The 20,161-nt window shown below is 38.2% G+C and overlaps 1 protein-coding gene across 1 annotated transcript; it reads left to right on the top strand.

Moving 5' to 3' along the window:
- Positions 1-2,316: 2,316 nt before the first annotated feature.
- Positions 2,317-18,324, top strand: LOC125749437 (potassium-transporting ATPase alpha chain 1). The gene is made up of 23 exons (XM_049026705.1): positions 2,317-2,328; positions 5,546-5,665; positions 5,835-5,894; positions 6,294-6,497; positions 6,721-6,834; positions 6,921-7,055; positions 7,226-7,343; positions 7,515-7,783; positions 11,812-12,010; positions 12,217-12,326; positions 12,437-12,571; positions 12,787-12,979; positions 13,128-13,303; positions 13,431-13,567; positions 14,206-14,356; positions 14,680-14,848; positions 15,740-15,894; positions 15,994-16,117; positions 16,763-16,908; positions 17,226-17,359; positions 17,445-17,546; positions 17,831-17,922; positions 18,296-18,324. Exons 1-23 carry the CDS (start codon positions 2,317-2,319, stop codon positions 18,322-18,324), a joined length of 3,084 nt encoding a protein of 1,027 aa, XP_048882662.1.
- Positions 18,325-20,161: the final 1,837 nt, after the last annotated feature.

Genomic DNA, 20,161 nt, shown 5'->3' with positions numbered 1-20,161 from the left:
TCTATTACACCTGTTACTTGTTAATGTTTGAAATCCAGTATAGCCTCCCGTTGACCACAGCCCCAAAGTACAGAATCAGATGTTCCATTGCCTCACTAAGTACAACAACTTTTATGAAACAACTTTCACAGTCCTTCAGCCTTACATAAATGAACGTAAATGAACAGGCAACTGTAAACATGGAAAAATACCTTCGTAGCACACTAGTTCTTGTAGCTCCACTTAAGAAGATAAAGCATAGTGATAACAAACCTGCCCCCTGGTACTCTGATCATACTGGTGAACTCAAACAGGCATCATGCAAGCTAGAGCGCAAATGGTGCTGAACTAAACTAGAAGTTTTCAAATCCGCATGGAAAGAGAGCCTCTCTAAATACAGACAAGCACTAGCGACTGCTAGGTCTGTGTATCTCTCCAGATTAATGGACGTGAACAAAACCAATCCTAAATTCCTATTTGAATCCGTGGCTAGGTTAACACAGAATTCTTCAGAGGAAAATTAAGAATTCTTTTAGGAGCGTCTAGAAGCTCTCCTATAGAGCTCCTCAGCTGTGGAATGGTCTTCCACCGGATGTGTGGGATTCAGGCTCACTCTCAATATTCAAGTCTAGACTAAAAACACACCTGTTTAGTTTATCTTATAGGGACACTAGTTCTAGCTCTAGCTAACTCCTCACTCCCAGTCAGACCTATAGTGTGAGGTGTAGAGCTGGGTGGGGATTGGTGCCATTGACTTCGGATAAACTGAATTGACAGTGCTGTCACTCTAGCTTTACAATCGCTTGTGGGATTGGAGTGCTGACATTTCAGGGACTCCCCATGCCTGCATTCCCACGTGCATCTCCCTCCTACTTATGCTGCCATAGCCATATCTGCTGGAGCTTATAAATTGCACTTACATATTGCACTCACCTAACTGTCAGCGCTGCCTATTGTCTCCCCTACTTTGACAAATTGCATATTCTTTTTCCCTCCTGTGGTATGCTGCCTGGAGACCCTGATTTATCACGATCCTGCACACCCAGCTACATGCGAGGTCTCCACTACGCATGACATCCTTCTGTCCAGCTTGCCCTTCTGCCTGTGTCGTCCTCCATGTATGCCCGGCTGCCTTACTACTGGTTGCCCGATGATCTGAAGAAGCGCCAACAGATGAGAATAGACTCTCCCGTTGAGTCTGCTCCGTCTCAAGGTTTCTTCCCTTTAGGGAGTTTTTCCTTGCCCCTGTAGCCTCTGGCTTAGTCACCCCCCCCCGGGGGCTTTGGGCAGGGATGCTGTAAAGCGCTTTGAGACGATGTAATGTGAAAACGCACTATACAAAAATTAATTTCTTTGTTGTTTTTGTTATTTATGTCTGAACTTAAATGATTATTACTTATAAGACGAATACTCAACTGTAACATTGAAATTCAGGCAATAGTTTTTGCTGTCTACAGTATTTGCTCTCACTTTCTCTGATAAGATGCATTCAAAATGACCTTTCTTAAAAGTCTACGCACCTCAACACTCTGTATGCTATCAGTGTTTGCTTTTTTATATCTGATATGTATTCACGAATGAAAATGTGACAAGCACTATATTAACAGCACTGATAATAACTGAACCATACCCAAACTTTGACGCATGAAACTGTTGTAATGGGATAATAAGATTCTGAACAGTAATCATAGTGTTTGACGACTTTTAAACATGTTTGTGCTACATAATAGTTGTTATGAAACTACACACAAGTGTAAATTTTTTTCAACATTTTGAAAACACATTGCTTTTTAAAAAATTTAACTTACTATATATAGAAATACAGAATATATAGAAGAGTTTTAAAAATTTCAAGATGACCAAGTACACAAACCAAGAGTTTCACTGATTTATTTTTACAATATTAATTTCCGATTCATTTACAATTCCTTAAGGAACAGATAATAACAGTTAATAAATGACCTTGGACTCCAAATTAATGTTATCTGAAATCCACTCAATGCCAATAAAAACAGACTATCAGACTTACTCAGATATGCACAAGCTTTTTACGCAAAGCTTTTACATGTAGACTGATAAGACATTTTTCTACGAGTGAATTTGACGTGAGATTGTGTGTTTAGAATAGGGAGGTCCTTGTACGTTTTCAGCACTGGGTGGAAGTTCAATTGTTGGGTGGGGAATATAAAATTCATCCAGTCTAACATATTTTTTGCAGTTTTGGGGATCTTGTTGAAGCAAAACACCTTTGCAGGGATCAAATGAAAATAAAAAATTTCAGAGAAAAGCAACAACGTGGATTGGACAACAATTGATTTGGACAGAAAGTCCGGCATCATGAGTAAAAAGGTGGGTGGTCATATTATTATCAGTTCACAAGATATATTGGAGGTTTATCTTCTTATTTAACTGAAATATACTCAAGCTTTTGTGAAATTTTGCAAAATATAACATTTGGTGCTGGTATGTTACACTACCTCTTAAAATAATATTAGGATAAACATCAAGAACACAAATTTCTGTTTTTGTTAGTTTCAAATTCAAAGACAGCAATTTCCATTATAATCACTGGCTATCCTTAGGGCAGTGGGCAGCTCAGTGGGGTTAGGATTTGTGCCCGTGTCTAGAAGGTTGTGGAGTCAATTCCTGCAGCCAGCAGAGTGATTATGTCACTCTTGGGTTTTTAGGAAAAGCACTAACCACAGCTGTTCCAGGGGAGCTGGATACTAACTAACCCCAAATTTTCTTCGTTTCTTTATTGCATTGGACATCTGCTGAATAACTATGTCTAAACCCATGAAGCATGTGAAAACAAGCCTCTTGTATAACATTTTAAAAACTGATTGTTAATTGCTGAACTTCTTAACATGTTTCTATTGCTAAATTTGAATTTGCTTCTTTGTTTATGTATTTACAAATTCTTTACATTTGCATGTACAACAAATAATAATAATAATCTTGACATTACCCTGCAGCTTTATATCATTTCCACTATGCATTTCACCATAAATAAAAACAATTGTTTTCATAGAATCCACTTCAAAGAAACAAAGCAAACTAAGCAACTGGAGATTAGAAAACACAGTAGGCCTGAGAGGATCCTGTGTTTTATTGCAAATATCAAGCTATTCAGACGGACACTGAAAAATGTTCAGCAGATACTTAGATAAGAAAAATGCCATGTTTGTGGAGTGGATACTTGCAATGTGCATACCCATGGAATACTAAAATTGTAAGGGGTTCATAAGGGGAAAGCCGTCATAAAGGTATCAGAAGATCGATTAAATAAAAGATTCCATTCATTAGGTTGTAATACTATTTGATTTGGATACATCCATAAATTAACCAATTATTTTGGCAACATAAATATTTTGTGGTGCTTATTAACTCTTTTTCTTTAGAATGGACACTATGGGTAAAACTACTGAGAACGTAAGGACAGAAACAAGACTGGGAGGTCACAAGTTGTTAAGTGATACACGAATACTAATAATTTTCTTCCCTTTTCATTGCTATATAAATACATTTATGATTTATGTTCCCAATCCCCTCCTAATTCTTTATTTGGTATTTTATGATTGTTGTTATGTGTATGGGGAGATACAGTGGGTGACTCTTCCTGAGTTAGGTGTTTGAACCGTGTACCAAGGATGTTTTCAAGTTCCGCTGGTATTGTGTGGGTTTTCTATAGCTACTCTTGTTTACTCCTGCACCCCCGAAACACATTTTAAGGCAAACTGCTGTATATGTCTTGCCCATTATGATGTAAGTATGTATGAGTGTCAATCTTAACAGGGATTAGCAGCCCATTCAGGCTCTAACCCAGTCTTATACTCTGTACCACCTGTGATAAGTTCGAGCCTGTCAGTGACCCTATACTGATGAATAGCTTGAAGGTGAATTGATAGAAACATGATAGGTCTAAGACTTCGGTAATGGCATCCTGAGAAAGGGAGTTTCAGTTAATTAAATTCTGTAGTTAGTTAAGTGTTTTTTTTGATATACACACACACACACACACACACATGTACACACACACACTATATTGGCAAAAGTACTGGGACACCCCCCCAAATCATTGAATTCAGGTTTTCCAGTCACTTCCATAGCCACAGGTGTATAAAATCAAGCACCTATGCATGCAGACTGCTTCTACAAACATTTGCGAAAGAATGGGTCGTTCTCAAAAGCTCAGTGAGTTCAAGTGTGGTACCGTGATAGGATGCCACCTGTGCAATAAGCACATTCCTGAAATTTCCTCGCTAATAAATATTACACAGTTGCATGTTACTGGTATTATAACAAAATGGAAGCTATTGGGATCAACAGCAATGAAGTGGTCGGCCACGTAAAATCACAGGTTGGAGACAATGCATGCTGAGGCTCACAGTGTGCAGAAGTCGCCAAAAGTCAATAGCTACAGACCTCCAAACTACGTGTCTAGTAGACAGTGCGTAGAGAACTTCATGGAATGGGTTTTAATGGCTGAGCAGCTGCATCCAAGCCTTACATCACCAAGTGCAATGCAAAGCGTTGGATGCAGTGATGGAAAACACATGGCTACGTGGTTGTTTCTCAGAGGTTGGGCTTGGCCCCTTAGGTCCAGTGATAGGAACTCTTTATGCTGCAGTATTCAAAGCCATTCTGGACAGTTTCATGCTCCCAACTTCCTTCCTGTTCCAACATGACTGCGCACCAGTGCACAAAACGGACATGGACGAGTGAGTCTGGTGTAGAGGAACTTGACTGGCCTGCACAGAGTCCTGACCTCAACCTGATAGAACACCTTTGGGATGAATTAGAGCAGAGACTGTGAGCCAGACTTTCTCATCCAACATCAGTGCCTGACCTCAGAAATGCTCTCTTGGAAGAATGGTCAAAAATTCTCATAAACACACTCCTAAACTGTGTGGACAGCCTTCCAAGAAGAGTTGAAGTTTAATGTGTTAAAGCCTATGTGTTAGGAATGGGATGTTATTATGTGTGTAAAGGCAGTTGTTTAAATACTTTTGGCAATATAGTGTGTGTGCATGTGCATACACCCATACACACACAGGTATCTATCGACTTGTGTCCAGGTTTCTTTTCGAAAGTGAGAACATAAGTCAATCTGGACTTATATCAATTATAGGGGAGAGGTCAAACATACTGTACAGCACAAGATTTAACTAAACCTCTATAGTGGTAATGCAATGTGTTTGTTTTGGTTCTTGCTGCATGCTGCACATGTGGTAAAATACATCTGCTAACGTCCACTATGTCTGCTTTGGATGTCTCCCGATAAATTTTATTAAGGCTCATAAGTAGGAGTGGACATACTCGGTAGGACATAAGTCAATGGATGACTGTACTTCATGATAAAGTCTCATGTAGATCACAAAATACATGTCCTGTCCTTCACGTGTTCTCACTGGAGCTGATTGAACGCATGTTTATTCTTTATCAAAGTATTCCTTTGTTTTGTATAAAATAAGAATATAGTATTGAGTACTGTGTCCTTGAAGTTCTGAAGGATACCCTCAAACATGCCATGTTCCTTTCTTTGTTTCATTCTCCCTCTTTCCAGGACTCATGCAATATGTTTGTGGAGATGGAGAAGGTGGATGGGGAGATGGATGTCCAGATAAAGAAAAAGAAACAAGTGAAAAAGGAGAGGCTGGAGAACATGAAAAGGGAAATGGACATTGTATGTATCAGGACAAGGCCATGAAGTCTCAGAAAAAATGTATCATTGGGAAAATAATATCTGAAAGCACTGTTTTGAAGATTTTCATTGGAAACAAAAATTGATATTTAAACATTAAATGAAACTGAAATGAAATTAGCATGTCTGATAAAAGTGTGTGTCCTTACAGGATGACCATGAGATTACCATAGAGGAACTTGAAATGAAATACACAACTAGTGTTACAAAGGTAACAGCACTGTTTGACCATTGCTTTTTCTAATGTGAATGCAAAATGCATTTTAATGGGCAGTATGATATCTCAAAGGGTAGTATTATGGCCTCTATCTCTAGTGTTGGGTGGTAGAATCCTGTTCTATCAGTGTAAAGCTTGCATGTCCTCTTGGTTTGCTCTAAGCACTTGCATTTCCTCACAAGCTAAAGACATGCAATTCAGTGAATTCGAGTCTCTAAACAGCCCTTTATGGGTGTTTCCCTGCTTCCTGGGATACATTCCACACTGACTGGAATCCTGTACTGAATATTTGGTTAGCTTCTTCCCCCATTGATGTGTCTGCTGCTTATATACTCATTTGCTGTTCTGTAGTCATGTTTTTTTTTCTAACTTCTCGGTCTCCACATCCCATAGGGTCTGAACACCACCTTTGCAGAACAAGTCCTGGAAAGGGATGGACCAAATGAGCTAAAGCCTCCCAAGGGCACCCCTGAATATGTGAAATTTGCCAGGCAGCTGGCAGGAGGGCTGCAGTGCCTGATGTGGGTGGCAGCAGTCATCTGCTTCATAGCCTTTGGCATTGAGTATGCCAAGGGAGACCTGTCCAGTGATGACAATGTGAGAATTAGAACCTAAGAGGACAAAAGGAACACACTGGGAAGGGAGGACTCATGAAGGGCCTAGTTTGATGACAGGGATCAAATAATGCTCTCTGTAATGTTACCAAGAATGGGAGAAGGTCCATCATTTTACCCACCGATTCTGCCAGTATAGTGTTGTCATAATAATATTAAGTTTGTATTTGCATTGTCCATACTATCTTTTTCTGCTTTATTTCCAGCTGTACCTGGCAATCACTCTGATTGCTGTGGTGGTTGTGACAGGATGTTTTGGCTATTACCAGGAGTTCAAGAGCACCAATATAATTGCCAGCTTCAAAAATTTGGTACCACAGGTAAGGATAAGAATAATGTAAAACTGCTAATGTATATGGCATTAAAATTTCAGACATTGACCAAAACTGTGTACTCCTTTTTACAGCAAGCCATAGTAATCAGGAATGGGCAGAAGAACCAGATCAATGCCAACATGTTGGTAGTGGGTGATTTGGTGGAGATTAAGGGTGGAGACCGTGTGCCGGCTGACATCCGTATCATCACAGCTCAGGGTTGCAAGGTAATCATCCAATAAAATGTTGATTCAGTCCAACGGAATAATACAATTTGACATAAATATTGGCAAAGCATTGTGAGAAATATTGAGTTCTTGTACTACTGTTACCAGACAAACACTTTGTTTTTACCTTCTGACTTTTCAGCTGATAAATACTGTAACTCTCGCCATAGGTAGACAATTCTTCTCTTACAGGGGAGTCTGAACCACAAAACAGGACTCCTGAGTGCACCCATGAGAACCCTTTGGAGACACGTAATATTGCCTTCTTCTCTACAACCTGCCTTGAGGGTCAGTTTCTATATTCACAGGGTACTCACATGTTCACACCACACCAACAAAGGGTAAACTGTGTTTGTAAGTTTACAAACTACAATAAGCGACAGAAAAACAGAATCATTGTACTGTGCTGTAATCACATAAATTTCAATAATTTCACGTGGGACTATCTTCCTGTTTCAGGAGTAGCTACAGGCATTGTTATCAATACAGGTGACCGCACAATTATTGGCCGCATTGCCAGTCTCGCTTCTGGGGTGGGGAATGAGAAAACCCCAATAGCCATTGAAATTGAACACTTTGTGGACATTATTGCTGGGCTAGCCATCTTCTTTGGCTTCACTTTCTTCGTGGTGGCCATGTTCATTGGTTATGCCTTCCTGGAGGCCATGATCTTCTTCATGGCCATTGTTGTAGCCTATGTTCCAGAGGGACTTCTTGCCACTGTTACTGTGAGTATATACGAGTGATTTTTCATTTTTATATTTTAACAGATATTTCAGTGTACTTTTGTCCTTTTTAAAATTGATTATGAAGTGGTAACCGTTTACTTGAGGGGGCACAAATAATACATTAAATAAGAGTGCAGTACTGCATTAATTAACTAAAACCTAAGTGTTAGTTACATACGGATCCCATGTTCATTCATCATTAATCAGTCATAATGGTTCCTATATTTCATGCAGCTGCTATATTTGTTTTTGATTTGTACTTGGGTAGTAACTGAGTTACTAGGTTTCTTGTGCCCCTCAAGAAAAGTGGTATCAATAAAGGCTTCATAATTGTGAAAGAAAATAAGCTGTCCCCTTTTGTAAAAAATAGTTTTTTACAATATAGCAAGCATAGGGGGGAAATGGATAGATGTATATCAAGCCTATCCCCTCTGCTTATCCTATGAACCTAATGTCAAAGGAATAAGCCTTATAAAAAATTTAATAAAAGTAAAGCAAATGCATTTAAATTTTGTACAAAATGTTTGAAGTCTTCATCTACATATTTGTTCTTATATGCAGCAGAAGTCTTAGGCTGATAAAGACATTTTTTTCTAAATGTACCTAAGTATTAAGTGTATGCCCCCAAAAAACACAACATTAGAATATATGCTAAATTAACAGTAACAATAAATGCTAACTTCAAAAAATTCTCCAAAAAGTTGCTGATATCTTGTTAAATGGCTAGAACATATATATAAAACGTAAGGTCCACAGGCTACATCAGGTGCAGTTCTTTTCGGTCCACGACATGAATTTGATATTCAAATAAAAATGACCCAGGAATAGGGGTGTAATAGTACACGAAATTCACAGTTCGGTACAGCCCAGTGGTTTTGGGTACGTGGTTTGGTGCAGTTTTGGTACAGTAGTAAAACAGATTTTTTTTCAAAATTATTTATTGCTAAAACTGCAAACAGAAACACAAATAGGAGCAACTGTAAATCAAAGGCAATGTGTCAGATGTTGCAGATTAAGAAAATATTTGTACATTATAAAAATAAATATGTAAAATAAATCAAATTCAAAAATGACATTATGACAGTCATAATTAACTAAATCTTGTATTCTCTACTACTGATTATAGTCACATATCTGTACCACGAAACACCCATATAGATGTGAGATTGTTTTAGTTTGGTCTTATTTTCCTGGCATCTTATATGCCATGGGTAAAGTTCATGTTGTTTCAAATGAATAATTATGTTGGATGTGAGATGGCTATAACACAGGTATAAGTCTTGGTGGTGTGATTGATAAGGAAGCCAAAATGTCCCCAAATTTCCGATTATGACTGACAGTAACCAGCTTTAGCCGTAACCAACTCACAGCCGCAATTAGTTTTTTGTGTTGAACTTCTACCAATGAATTTTTGTTCCGCCCATGTCAAGAACATAAGAATTTTACAAACAAGAGGACCCCATTCGGCCTATCAAGCTCATTTGGGGAGAACTCAACTAATAGCTCGGAGTTGCTAAAATCTTATCTAGCTCTGATTTAAAGGAACCCAAGGATTTAGCTTGCACTACACTAACAGGAAGACTATTCCGTACTCTAACAACACGCTGTGTAAAGAAGTGCTTTCTCAAATCCATTTTAAAGTGTTCTCCCACTAATTTCCACCTATGGCCACAAGTTCTAGAATTTAAACTAACACTGAAGTAGCCGTTTGGCTGAACAGCACCCAGACCTGTTAGAATCTTATATACCTGGATCATGTCCTCCCTTAGTCTCCTTTGCTCGAGGCTGAACAGATTCAGCTCAGCTAACCTCTCCTCATAAGATGTTCCTCTAAGACCAGGAATCATTCTTGTAGTCCTACGGTGAACCCTTTCCAAGGCATCAATGTCCTTTTTAAGGTATGATGACCAAACCTGCACACAATATTCTAGGTGGGGTCTTACCAAGGATTTATATAATCGTAGCATCACCTCCCTTGACTTAAACTCCACACACATAGAGATGTAACCCAACATCCTTTTGGCCTTTTTAATTGTTTCCCCACACTGGCGAGAGTGGGACATGGAAGCATCAACATACACACTGAGGTCTTTCTCATAATCAGCTACTTTTATTTCAGTGGAAACCATAAAATATCTGTACTGCAGATACAGGACACTAAAATTAACCTCAAATTTAATCATGTTGTGATCACTACCATCCAGTGGTTTTAAAACCTCTAATTTTCCAATCCTATATTGGTTGTTAGACAAAACAAGATCAAGAGGAGCATCTCCCCCAGTAGGGGTATTAACAAACTGAGTAAAAAAACAATCCTGTACTAATTCCACCATGTTAAGTTCATTTACTGAAGAACCAGAGACTCTACTGTCTGAACCACTGTGTCCCGGGTAAACTAAAATCACCCATAACTACCACATCATTTTTATTACTCATAAGCCTGATGTGGTTCTATAACATTCTGCATTCCTCTGAAACTGCATTAGCCTCTCACGGACCAAACACTGACAATTAGGCCATTTGGGTTTTTAGCATCAAGTTTTACCCAAACAGCTTCTGTACTTTTATTTTTACTATTTTACATATATTACAATCCACCTCCCTATACTGCAACACCACCTCCCAAGAAATATATTCATTTGTTTCATTGTGCACTCCAAATTCAAACTAGACAGCACATGATGAATATGTGCACCGTTACAGCCTTGCCTGGGAAATAGGGGTCATCCCAAGCAAAGCTGCACTAAACCTTCCCTCTCCCTCCATGGACAAGTTCAATAGTGGCAAGTTAGCATAAATTTCAGCAAAGCATTCTGGCTGTCATCTGGTTGTTTATATTTCTTGTCACTAAACTCAATCTACTTCTCATTTAAAACAAGGAGTTAGTGAATAATGTCAAATAAAAGCAGATAACAGTTCATCAACCCAGTAGACACATTTGATTTAATTATATGCCTTCAGAGAGGTTTTTGTGTATAATTGTTAAGTTATATTTAAAAAGAAAGTCTTCTGAAATAACAAATGTATATATATATTTGTAAAAGTCATTTACATCTAGTATAGCCATCCATCACAGTAACCGCTTAATCCCAACTAGGGTTGGGGGGGACCAGAGCCTATTCCAAGAACAATGGGCACAGGCAGGAATCAGCCCTGGGCAGTCACCAACACACCGCACACACACTCACAGGGGCAACTTAGAGTTGCCAACCAACCTATCATGCACACTTTTGGACTGTGGGAGGAAACCAGAGCCCCCAGGCAGAAACCCACGCAAACACTGGGAGGGCATGCAAACTCCACACAGAAAGATCCTATGCACAGCCCCGGGACTGAACCCAGGACCTTCTTGTCATGAGATAGCAGTGCCAACCACTGCGCTACCGTGCCCATCTAGTATAGGTATATGTAGGTATCGCTACCACCTCCCTTAATTACTTATTACATTTATAGTAAATAATACCAAATAACAGCAAAGTTTGGATTATACTTTTATTAAACAAACAAACAAGCAAATAAATAAGCAAGCAGGAAAGCCTTGGTCATCCCACAAATTCATTGCTTCCCAAACCAGTTCTCAGGGACCGCTCTGTGTATATGTTAAATTTCATTAGCCGCTCAATTAATTAACATTCAAATGATCCGATCCGTTCCCTGCCTCGTGCCCATTGCTTCCGGGATAGGCTCTGGACCCCCCGCGACCCAGTAGGATAAGCCGTTTGGAAAATGGATGGATGGATGGATGATCCGATGAGGTATTAGCCAGACATGGTATACTAGTAGTTGAGTCAAAAATTACATCATTGGTAGATTGGATGGTTACTGTAAATACCAGGGTGATATTCCGTTATAATATCTAACTCACAGACATCGTAGTTTTACACCAAGATCAAGATAAATTAAACATAATTTTCTCCGGCAGCCTAAGACTTTTGCACTGTACCATATATGGGATTTTTGTACATTTCTAATGACATAAAACCATTTCAATGGCACAAAAGAATGAATAATCTCTTCCCTATCTCTAGGTGTGTCTGTCCTTGACAGCTAAGCGACTTGCAAGTAAGAACTGTGTTGTGAAGAATTTGGAGGCTGTAGAGACCTTAGGTTCTACTTCAGTTATCTGCTCTGATAAGACGGGCACACTGACCCAGAACCGTATGACGGTGGCTCATCTGTGGTTTGACAACCAGATCCATGCTGCTGATACCACTGAAGACCAGTCAGGTGAGTGGTGACCATGTCCAGTCTATAAAATTTTTGAAAACTGCCGTGTCATACATCCAGTGATACTGAAGGTTTGGTGTCAGTTCTTAGTATAAATCAGTTTAAACCAGATGTAAATATAAGTTCATTGACACTATAGGTTCTGAAAGGCTAAGCCCATTGCATCTGAATATGCCATATTTATTCCAATGTAACTCCGTACGCAGGTCAAAGTTTTGACCAGTCATCAGAAACATGGCGAGCTCTTGCAAGGGTTGCAGGACTCTGTAACAGAGCTACATTCAAACCTAATCAGGAGACTGTGCCCATCCCCAAGGTGAGGAATAAGCCCACTGAGAGACAGACTACTACAACAATACACATCGGAATATCAGCAATCAATAAAGACATTTTTTTTTTCCTACTTAAAACCACTGATTTACAAAGAGAGAAGTGGTGGGTGATGCTTCTGAGACTGCCCTACTGAAATTCACAGAGCTAACCATCGGAAACATCCTGGAGTATAGAAATCGATTCAACAAAGTCTGTGAAATTCCATTCAACTCCACAAACAAGTTCCAGGTGAGATATTGACCTTTTGTTAAACTGACCAATAATGCTGGGTTTTCAGTTGCATACAATTCCCTTTGATATACAGGCTCTCTATCACATCCTTCAAGGAAATTCAGCATTTTACATTTTGTCTGTGGAGTTCTACGTCCTTTGACAACACATTGTTAATTTTCACTCGTTTTATATTTAGTTTTAATTTAATCTCTCCCCATGTTGGCTGGCAGTTGTCAATACATGAATTAGAAGACCCATTAGATTTGCGCTACCTGTTGGTGATGAAGGGAGCACCAGAGAGGATCCTGGAGCGTTGCGCCACCATACTTATTAAGGGTCAGGAACTTCCCCTGGATGAGCAGTGGAAGGAAGCCTTCCAGACAGCTTATATGGATTTAGGAAGCCTTGGGGAGAGAGTGCTTGGTAAGTGATATAAAGGTAGAGAGCATCAATTTAGGAAAGGATCTTTTTAAAGCAGGAAGATAGAACACCTGAAGGGTGTAAGGACAGAGTGACTTCGCAAGAATTTATGCTGATCCCATGTCCCCAAATTTTGCATTTTTTTAAATAGGCTTCTGCCACATATACCTGAATGAGAAGGAGTTTCCCAGAGGCTTCCGCTTTGACACTGATCAGATGAATTTCCCCACGTCGGGTTTGTGTTTTGCTGGCCTCGTCTCCATGATCGACCCACCACGTGCCACCGTTCCCGACGCTGTCAAGAAGTGCCGTACAGCTGGCATCCGGGTACTAATGAACGATGCAGAGTAAAAGTTTTCTTACATATTATTAGGTTAGAGGGTTTGTACTGAGTAAGCATGGGATTTTGAAACTATTTCAAAAATAATTCATATAAAAATGTATTTTTACTCAGGTTGTCATGGTGACCGGTGATCATCCAATTACAGCAAAGGCTATTGCAGCAAATGTGGGTATCATCTCAGAGGGCAGTGAGACGGTGGAGGACATTGCCCACAGACTACGCATTCCTGTGGAGCAGGTTAACAGGAGGTGACAAAAAGAGAGACGCTATAGCCTTAATAGTTGGGCTAGTGACATCTAATGGCACTTTGCCAGTCTACACTAGACATGAATAACAGCCAGGTCCACAGGCCATATCCAGCACACTAAGCTATTTTTACTGGTGCTCACAAGCATTAAAAGAATGAATAAATGAACGAACAAATGAATGGTTAAAGTTTTATGTTCTTTGAAGATGAAAATTGTAAGCAAAACCTTCATTTTGCCCACAAATTTTTCTTAATGATATACGGCAGTGAGTTAAATATACAAGTTAAATTAAACATGAAAAATGCACTGGTTTTTATTGATTTCTCCATGGGTTTTCAAAAAGAGAAAGGCAAAATCTAACAAGTTTCTTTCATGGGACATGAAACTAATTTAAAAAATGCCCCCTGCTGACATGGAGAAACTCAGATTTCACCCTCCACAGAAAAATACTGCCCAGGCCTGCTCTGTACTCACGATGCAGAAAAGTCTGGAAGGTTTATATAGAAGTCCCATATAGCAAGATACCAAAGTCATTCTCAGCATAAAATGTTTAAAGAATGGACTCCTAAATGCTTTCAATGAGTTATGTTGCATTTCCATTTTCATAAAAATGTTTTACTTTCTAATGCTGTTCTCAGGGATGCACGTGCCTGTGTCATCAATGGTGGGCAGCTGAAAGAAATGTCCAGTGATGAGCTGGACGAGGCCTTAAAGTGCCACCCAGAGATGGTGTTTGCCCGTACCTCACCTCAACAAAAGCTCATTATTGTGGAGAGCTGCCAGCGATTGGTGAGCTAAGAAAATTTGGCTTATTTGCTCCAGTTATTTACCTATATATATTTACCTTATATAAATTTATATATAAATTTGACTAAATCATTGCAATATGATTTATGAGCTACAACATTACAGTTGGATCAGAGTCGCTGATGCCAGAGTTGGAATATACTCAAACCACCTATACTTTGAAAAGTATATATTTCAGCTCCTGGACTGGAGATGTAGCAGTTAATTAACATTTATTTAGCAAGAATTTTGTAGATTTGCATAATATCTATGATTCTGATATCTAATACTTTCTGGTTCTCCTTCCTTCTAACATTTTTCTCTAGGGATCCATTGTGGCTGTGACAGGGGATGGAGTGAATGATTCCCCGGCCCTGAAGAAGGCTGACATTGGCATTGCTATGGGGATAGCTGGGTCTGACGCTGCAAAAAATGCCGCCGATATGATTCTGCTTGATGACAATTTTGCTTCCATTGTGACTGGGGTAGAACAGGGTGAGGAAATGGGAATAATGTTTGCTGTGTGATGCGTTTCATGTGCATAATATAGAAGTCCAGCTGAGAGGTTATTCTCCCTCAAAGCAGAAGGTATTTTATCCTGTCACTGAAAATGTCTACATAGCCTTCAAGAAAGGGAAACAATGAAAATGAGGATACTACAGTATAACATTTAATGCTTCTAAAATAATTTGGTTTGCAACTTAAGGCTGGGTTATATGACAATATTACAGGTAATTTGACAATACCAGACAAGTAACCTTAGGTCAATATCCCCACAATGTAATAAAAATAATCCACACACACACATGCACACGCATACACATTTTTTTTACAATGTATCAATGTATGGAAACTTTGGTTATAATGGTGTTACCCAGCTAGCGCTTGCCACAACTTTGAGAACCACTCCTTTAGACGGTTTTAGACGGCCCATGGCATGTTTTTAAATCCAGCTGATCAATAGTTTTCCATAGAGACTAAAAAACGATGATGATCAGCGTCACCAATCTGCACCCCCCCCCCCAATTCTTACCCCCACAGATGGCAAGTTTTAAAGGCGGCTGTTTAGTAGATTGTCCATATATCATTTTTTTAAGCTTTCTTTTACATTTTTCTTTTCTTTTGAAAAGAAAGTGACTTACTTGGTGTCACATGTATGTGTGCTTGTGTGTTTATGTGTGTTGGGGGAGGGTGTTAGACAGCTTGATATTTTCATTCATCCTGATATTTTTAAGTTAGAATGTCATGTTGTTGATGTTTTAGATATCGCCCAGCCCTGTGTATTAAAACCCCTACCTCCATGCACTGAAATATTACAATGAAACCCTTTTGTCAAAAGTATCTTTCACCAGCCCATGCTTCCCGTTTACTGTCGTCCTTTCATAGGTCGCCTGATTTTCGACAATCTAAAGAAATCCATTGCCTACACTTTGACCAAAAATATCCCGGAGCTCACACCCTACCTTATTTATATCACTGTCAGTGTGCCTCTTCCCTTGGGCTGCATCACCATTCTCTTCATTGAACTGGCCACCGATATTGTGAGTTTATTATTAGTGTACTATCATCATCGATCTCATTTTTTTTTTCTTTCTACCTTTCTGGCCCTTCAGTCTAACCATCCCACTTTGTATCCACAGTTTCCCTCTGTATCTCTAGCATATGAGAGGGCAGAGAGTGATATAATGCACCTGAAACCTAGAAATCCACGCCGGGACAGACTGGTCAATGAAGCTTTGGCTGTCTACTCTTACTTCCAGATCGGTTAGCATGTCTAAATATGAATCAACAAACGTCATATTTTTTTCATTCAGCCCCTAATATTCAAAGTTAATTTAGCTGACGAAGATGCTGTGTGTAAAGGCTCTTTTGATTTGTAGATGTTCTTTGGACTACTTGTGTCTTGAGCAAATTAATGTAAAACAGAGATGGGCAAAAGCTGGCCCGTGGAGCTATATTTAATGGCCCATGCTGTTGCTAAAATAAAATAAAAAGTTTTATGTTCAAATCTATGACGATAAACAGATTTCCCCCCATAATTTTTAATTCAAAGAAGAATTTAACATGTAAGTTAAACATGGAAAATGCACAGGTTCTAGCAATTTCAGCACATGCTTTCAATAAAGGAAGAAGTAAAATTTAATTAGTCTATTGGTTTAACTTTAATGGGACATGAAAATAATCATTAAAAATGGCCCTGGTAACATTGTGAAACTTTGGTTTGGCACTCCAGAGAAAAGAACTGTCCAATCCTGCTCTGCACTCATGTGGCAGAACAGTTTGGAGGGTTTATTTGGAAGTCGCACATAACAAGTGACCAAAGTCATTGTCTGCAGTAGATGTTTAAAAAATTGTGTAAATGGACATGTGTATGTAAATCTGCTGACAGCCTTTTTATTTTCCTTCTAGGTGCAATCCAGTCATTTGCTGGCTTTACAGATTACTTTACAGCCATGGCGCAAGAGGGCTGGTATCCCCTGCTTTGCGTGGGGCTAAGATCTTACTGGGAGAATACTCACCTTCAGGACTTACAGGACAGCTATGGTCAGGAGTGGGTTAGTGCACTTCTTCCGTTTTGCTTTACTCATTGCGTGCTGCCTAAATTTAACTCCCTGTGGGAGAGTTAGAGTACAAATAAACTGGTCACCTTTAGGTGTAGGCTATAACTTCACTATGTACATGTATACAGTATACTTCACCATGTACATAGAATATTTTCAGGAGTATTAGAAAAAACATCAAATGAGCCATTTTGTTGAATGAGTTTGTTTAAATAGTTACAAATGAGACATTTTGTCGTTTGTTGAACTTACAATGTCTTTTTTGAGTTTCAGTATAAAAAGAATTGTTATTGCTGTTTTGCTCTTCTCAGACATATGGCCAACGCATGTACCAGGAGTACACTTGCTACACTGTCTTCTTTGTCAGCATTGAAATCTGTCAGATTGCTGATGTCTTAATTAGAAAGACTCGTCGGCTGTCTGTCTTCCAGCAGGGCTTCTTCAGGTCAGTGGATTTCAATTGCAGCACATTCACTGTTTTAGCTACTTGTTTGTACGTCAGAACACACCAGTGATTCCTCCCTCTACAGAAACAAGGTGCTAGTTGCTGCCATAATCTTCCAGCTCTGTTTGGGAAACCTGTTGTGCTACTGCCCTGGAATGCCTAATATTTTTAACTTCATGCCCATTCGGTAAGCTTGCTTTTTGTTTTATAAGCATGTGTATGCTGTTACATTTAAGGTCTCCTTTTACAAACTGCAATTTATTTATAAAATATAACAGTTAATATTTAGAAAACACTAGTCATATTTCATCCTATTGGGAGTTAGTATTTTCATCCTGTTGGAAGACATTTTGAACTCTTAAGGTTAATATGAACAAAATAAATTCATACTTAAGCAAAATTATCCATCTTATATGCATCTCTTGTACTGGTTTCTTATACTTATGTATATATATTCCCTCTGGATTTCAGAGTTCAGTGGTGGTTTGTTCCATTACCTTATGGAATTCTGATCTTCATCTATGATGAGATTCGTAAACTAGGTGTGAGAAGATATCCAGGGAGTGAGTATCTTCCGTGTAATCTTCAATATGTGAATTTAAACATCCATTATTTATTTTTATAATCCCATGTGGGGCAGTCAGAAGTACAAATTCCATTGTCAAATCTTTCTGAGTAATATATATATTTGAAGGCTCACAACCTTTCATACATGAATTGTCTAAAAACTGTGAAAAATATTTAGACAGAATGTGACACAAGTATACCATGTTTGGAAGGTAAATAACATATTTAAAACCTCTGCAAAAAGTCAAAAACTTAAATTTAAACCATCATATCAGGAAATACTTTTTGTCTTCTTGATTGTCTAGTCATTTTATGTTATACCATTTCATTTCATAATAATCAAGGAAATATTACATTCTTCTCTGCCAGGCTGGTGGGACCAGGAGTTGTACTACTGAATGAGAAGAACTTTTATTTGTATTTTTGTGTAATTCAAAGTAAAAAATTAGATTTAAAGAAGTTTTTTTATTTAGGTTTTATTCAAACAAATAGGGAAAACGGTACATATGTAGTCTCTCTATTTACATAACTGGTTCCCCATAAAGAATTCAAACTCAGTGCATACATGTATTTTTCCTGCTCCTGTTTCAAATGGGTAAATAAAAGGTAAAAGAATGCTTTAATTGTGCCTTGTGTAGTTTTTGCCTTGGTGTCATAAGTTGTAAACACGCAATAAATGGGGCTTTCCTGTGAAGCATCTGCAATAAATTGTAAAGCTTTCTGTCCAACATCTCTGTCTTGTGACACAGAAACTTACAAGAACATGTATAACAAATCTTGGAAATTATAGGCTGTACAGCACTGTTTTAAGGACATTTTAAACAAATATTACCTACCTGTATGTATTGCTTGTAAACGAAAATGCAAAAAAGTCTATATAAATATATTCTCATTCATGATCATGTGTTTAGATATTATTAAAAACCTAGATATTTTTTGCTGCAATAATCCATAATGCCGATTCACATATCAAACCAACCACAACATTAGCATGTGATCTAATACAAAACTTATCTTATCTGTCAAGAACCCATTCTGGGGCGAGTGTGTGGTATGGTGGATGAACCACTGGCGGCTCAGGGAACACGGGGGTTTATTAACAATACAGAAAACAATAGAAATACTTACTAAACAAAAACAGATCACGAGGGGACAAAACTAAAAAGGGGATAAGAATGACTAACTACAAATGGATTAGGAGGATTAGGACAAATTTCCAAATTAAATTTATTATATTGTCTTAAAATAAATTTTACAAGGGATATAAAATATTAAAATCCCCATAAAATCTAACTTTTTACATGTACAAAGTTCCGAGGTACCAAGTAAAACTGACATCAAGAAATACACAGCATCTTGAACATCAGGCATTACCCACCAACAACCCAAATACATCTAATATAGAATGTTTGAGGTCACAACTTGTTGCCTATAATTTGTTTCAGGTAATCCTTAACATTCCGGTTGTTATGATAACAGCTATGTTAACAGGACATTGATAAATAATTCAACTCAGTAACAATGAAAAATTAACATCATTAAATTGCATCACTAATAATAAAGTCACCTTGAATTTTAAAAGATTTGTACCCAATTATGTTAATTTTCTTGTACTTTCACTACAGGTAATACTTGTATTCTATGTACATAACACATGGTCCATTGTGAACGCTACAGTTTAATAAAGAAATATTATGACGTTACCCTGCTTACACAATACATGTTTATGCAGAAAATGATTTAAAAGATATGCAGTTATATATCAGTTTTTTGGTGCCTGTCACAACTGTGGAATGTGTTAAACAAGTATCTGTACTCTGACCTAACACACAGCCCATTTATAAAATACCTATTTTAATCAGTTACTTGTTAGGCATTGATTCAAATAATTTTAACCTAATATTCAGGAACACTTCAAAATGAAAGTCATTATAAACTACTTGACAGAAGCAGATATTTAAACAAATATTGGAACATTTAAGACTAGTTAGAATAGTGGATGCCAACAGGACCAAATAATGTATCAACGCCTTTTTTAATTATGTGACCCATCACAACAAAACTGGTCATAAGTCGCTCTGAAATTGACCAGGTTAATATGGACTCATCATTCATTTCCCTTTTGTAAGCTTATTGTGAAATAAGAGTGCAACAGATTAACTCAGATTTCACAAATTGCTGTCAAGTTCAGCGCGACTTATAACCGGTTTTGTTGTGATAGGTCACAAATAAGGT

Source organism: Brienomyrus brachyistius, chromosome 9 (genome assembly GCF_023856365.1).
Source record: "Brienomyrus brachyistius isolate T26 chromosome 9, BBRACH_0.4, whole genome shotgun sequence".
NCBI lineage: Eukaryota > Metazoa > Chordata > Actinopteri > Osteoglossiformes > Mormyridae > Brienomyrus > Brienomyrus brachyistius.
This window is presented reverse-complemented; position numbering and strand designations above follow the sequence as displayed.

Bases quoted from the DNA above. Each gene is read 5' to 3' on its own strand.
- LOC125749437 (XM_049026705.1), top strand. The intron at 12,572-12,786 runs GTGAGATATTGA...GTTGGCTGGCAG, and splicing joins ACTCCACAAACAAGTTCCAG to TTGTCAATACATGAATTAGA. The intron at 13,568-14,205 runs GTGACAAAAAGA...TGCTGTTCTCAG, and splicing joins GTGGAGCAGGTTAACAGGAG to GGATGCACGTGCCTGTGTCA.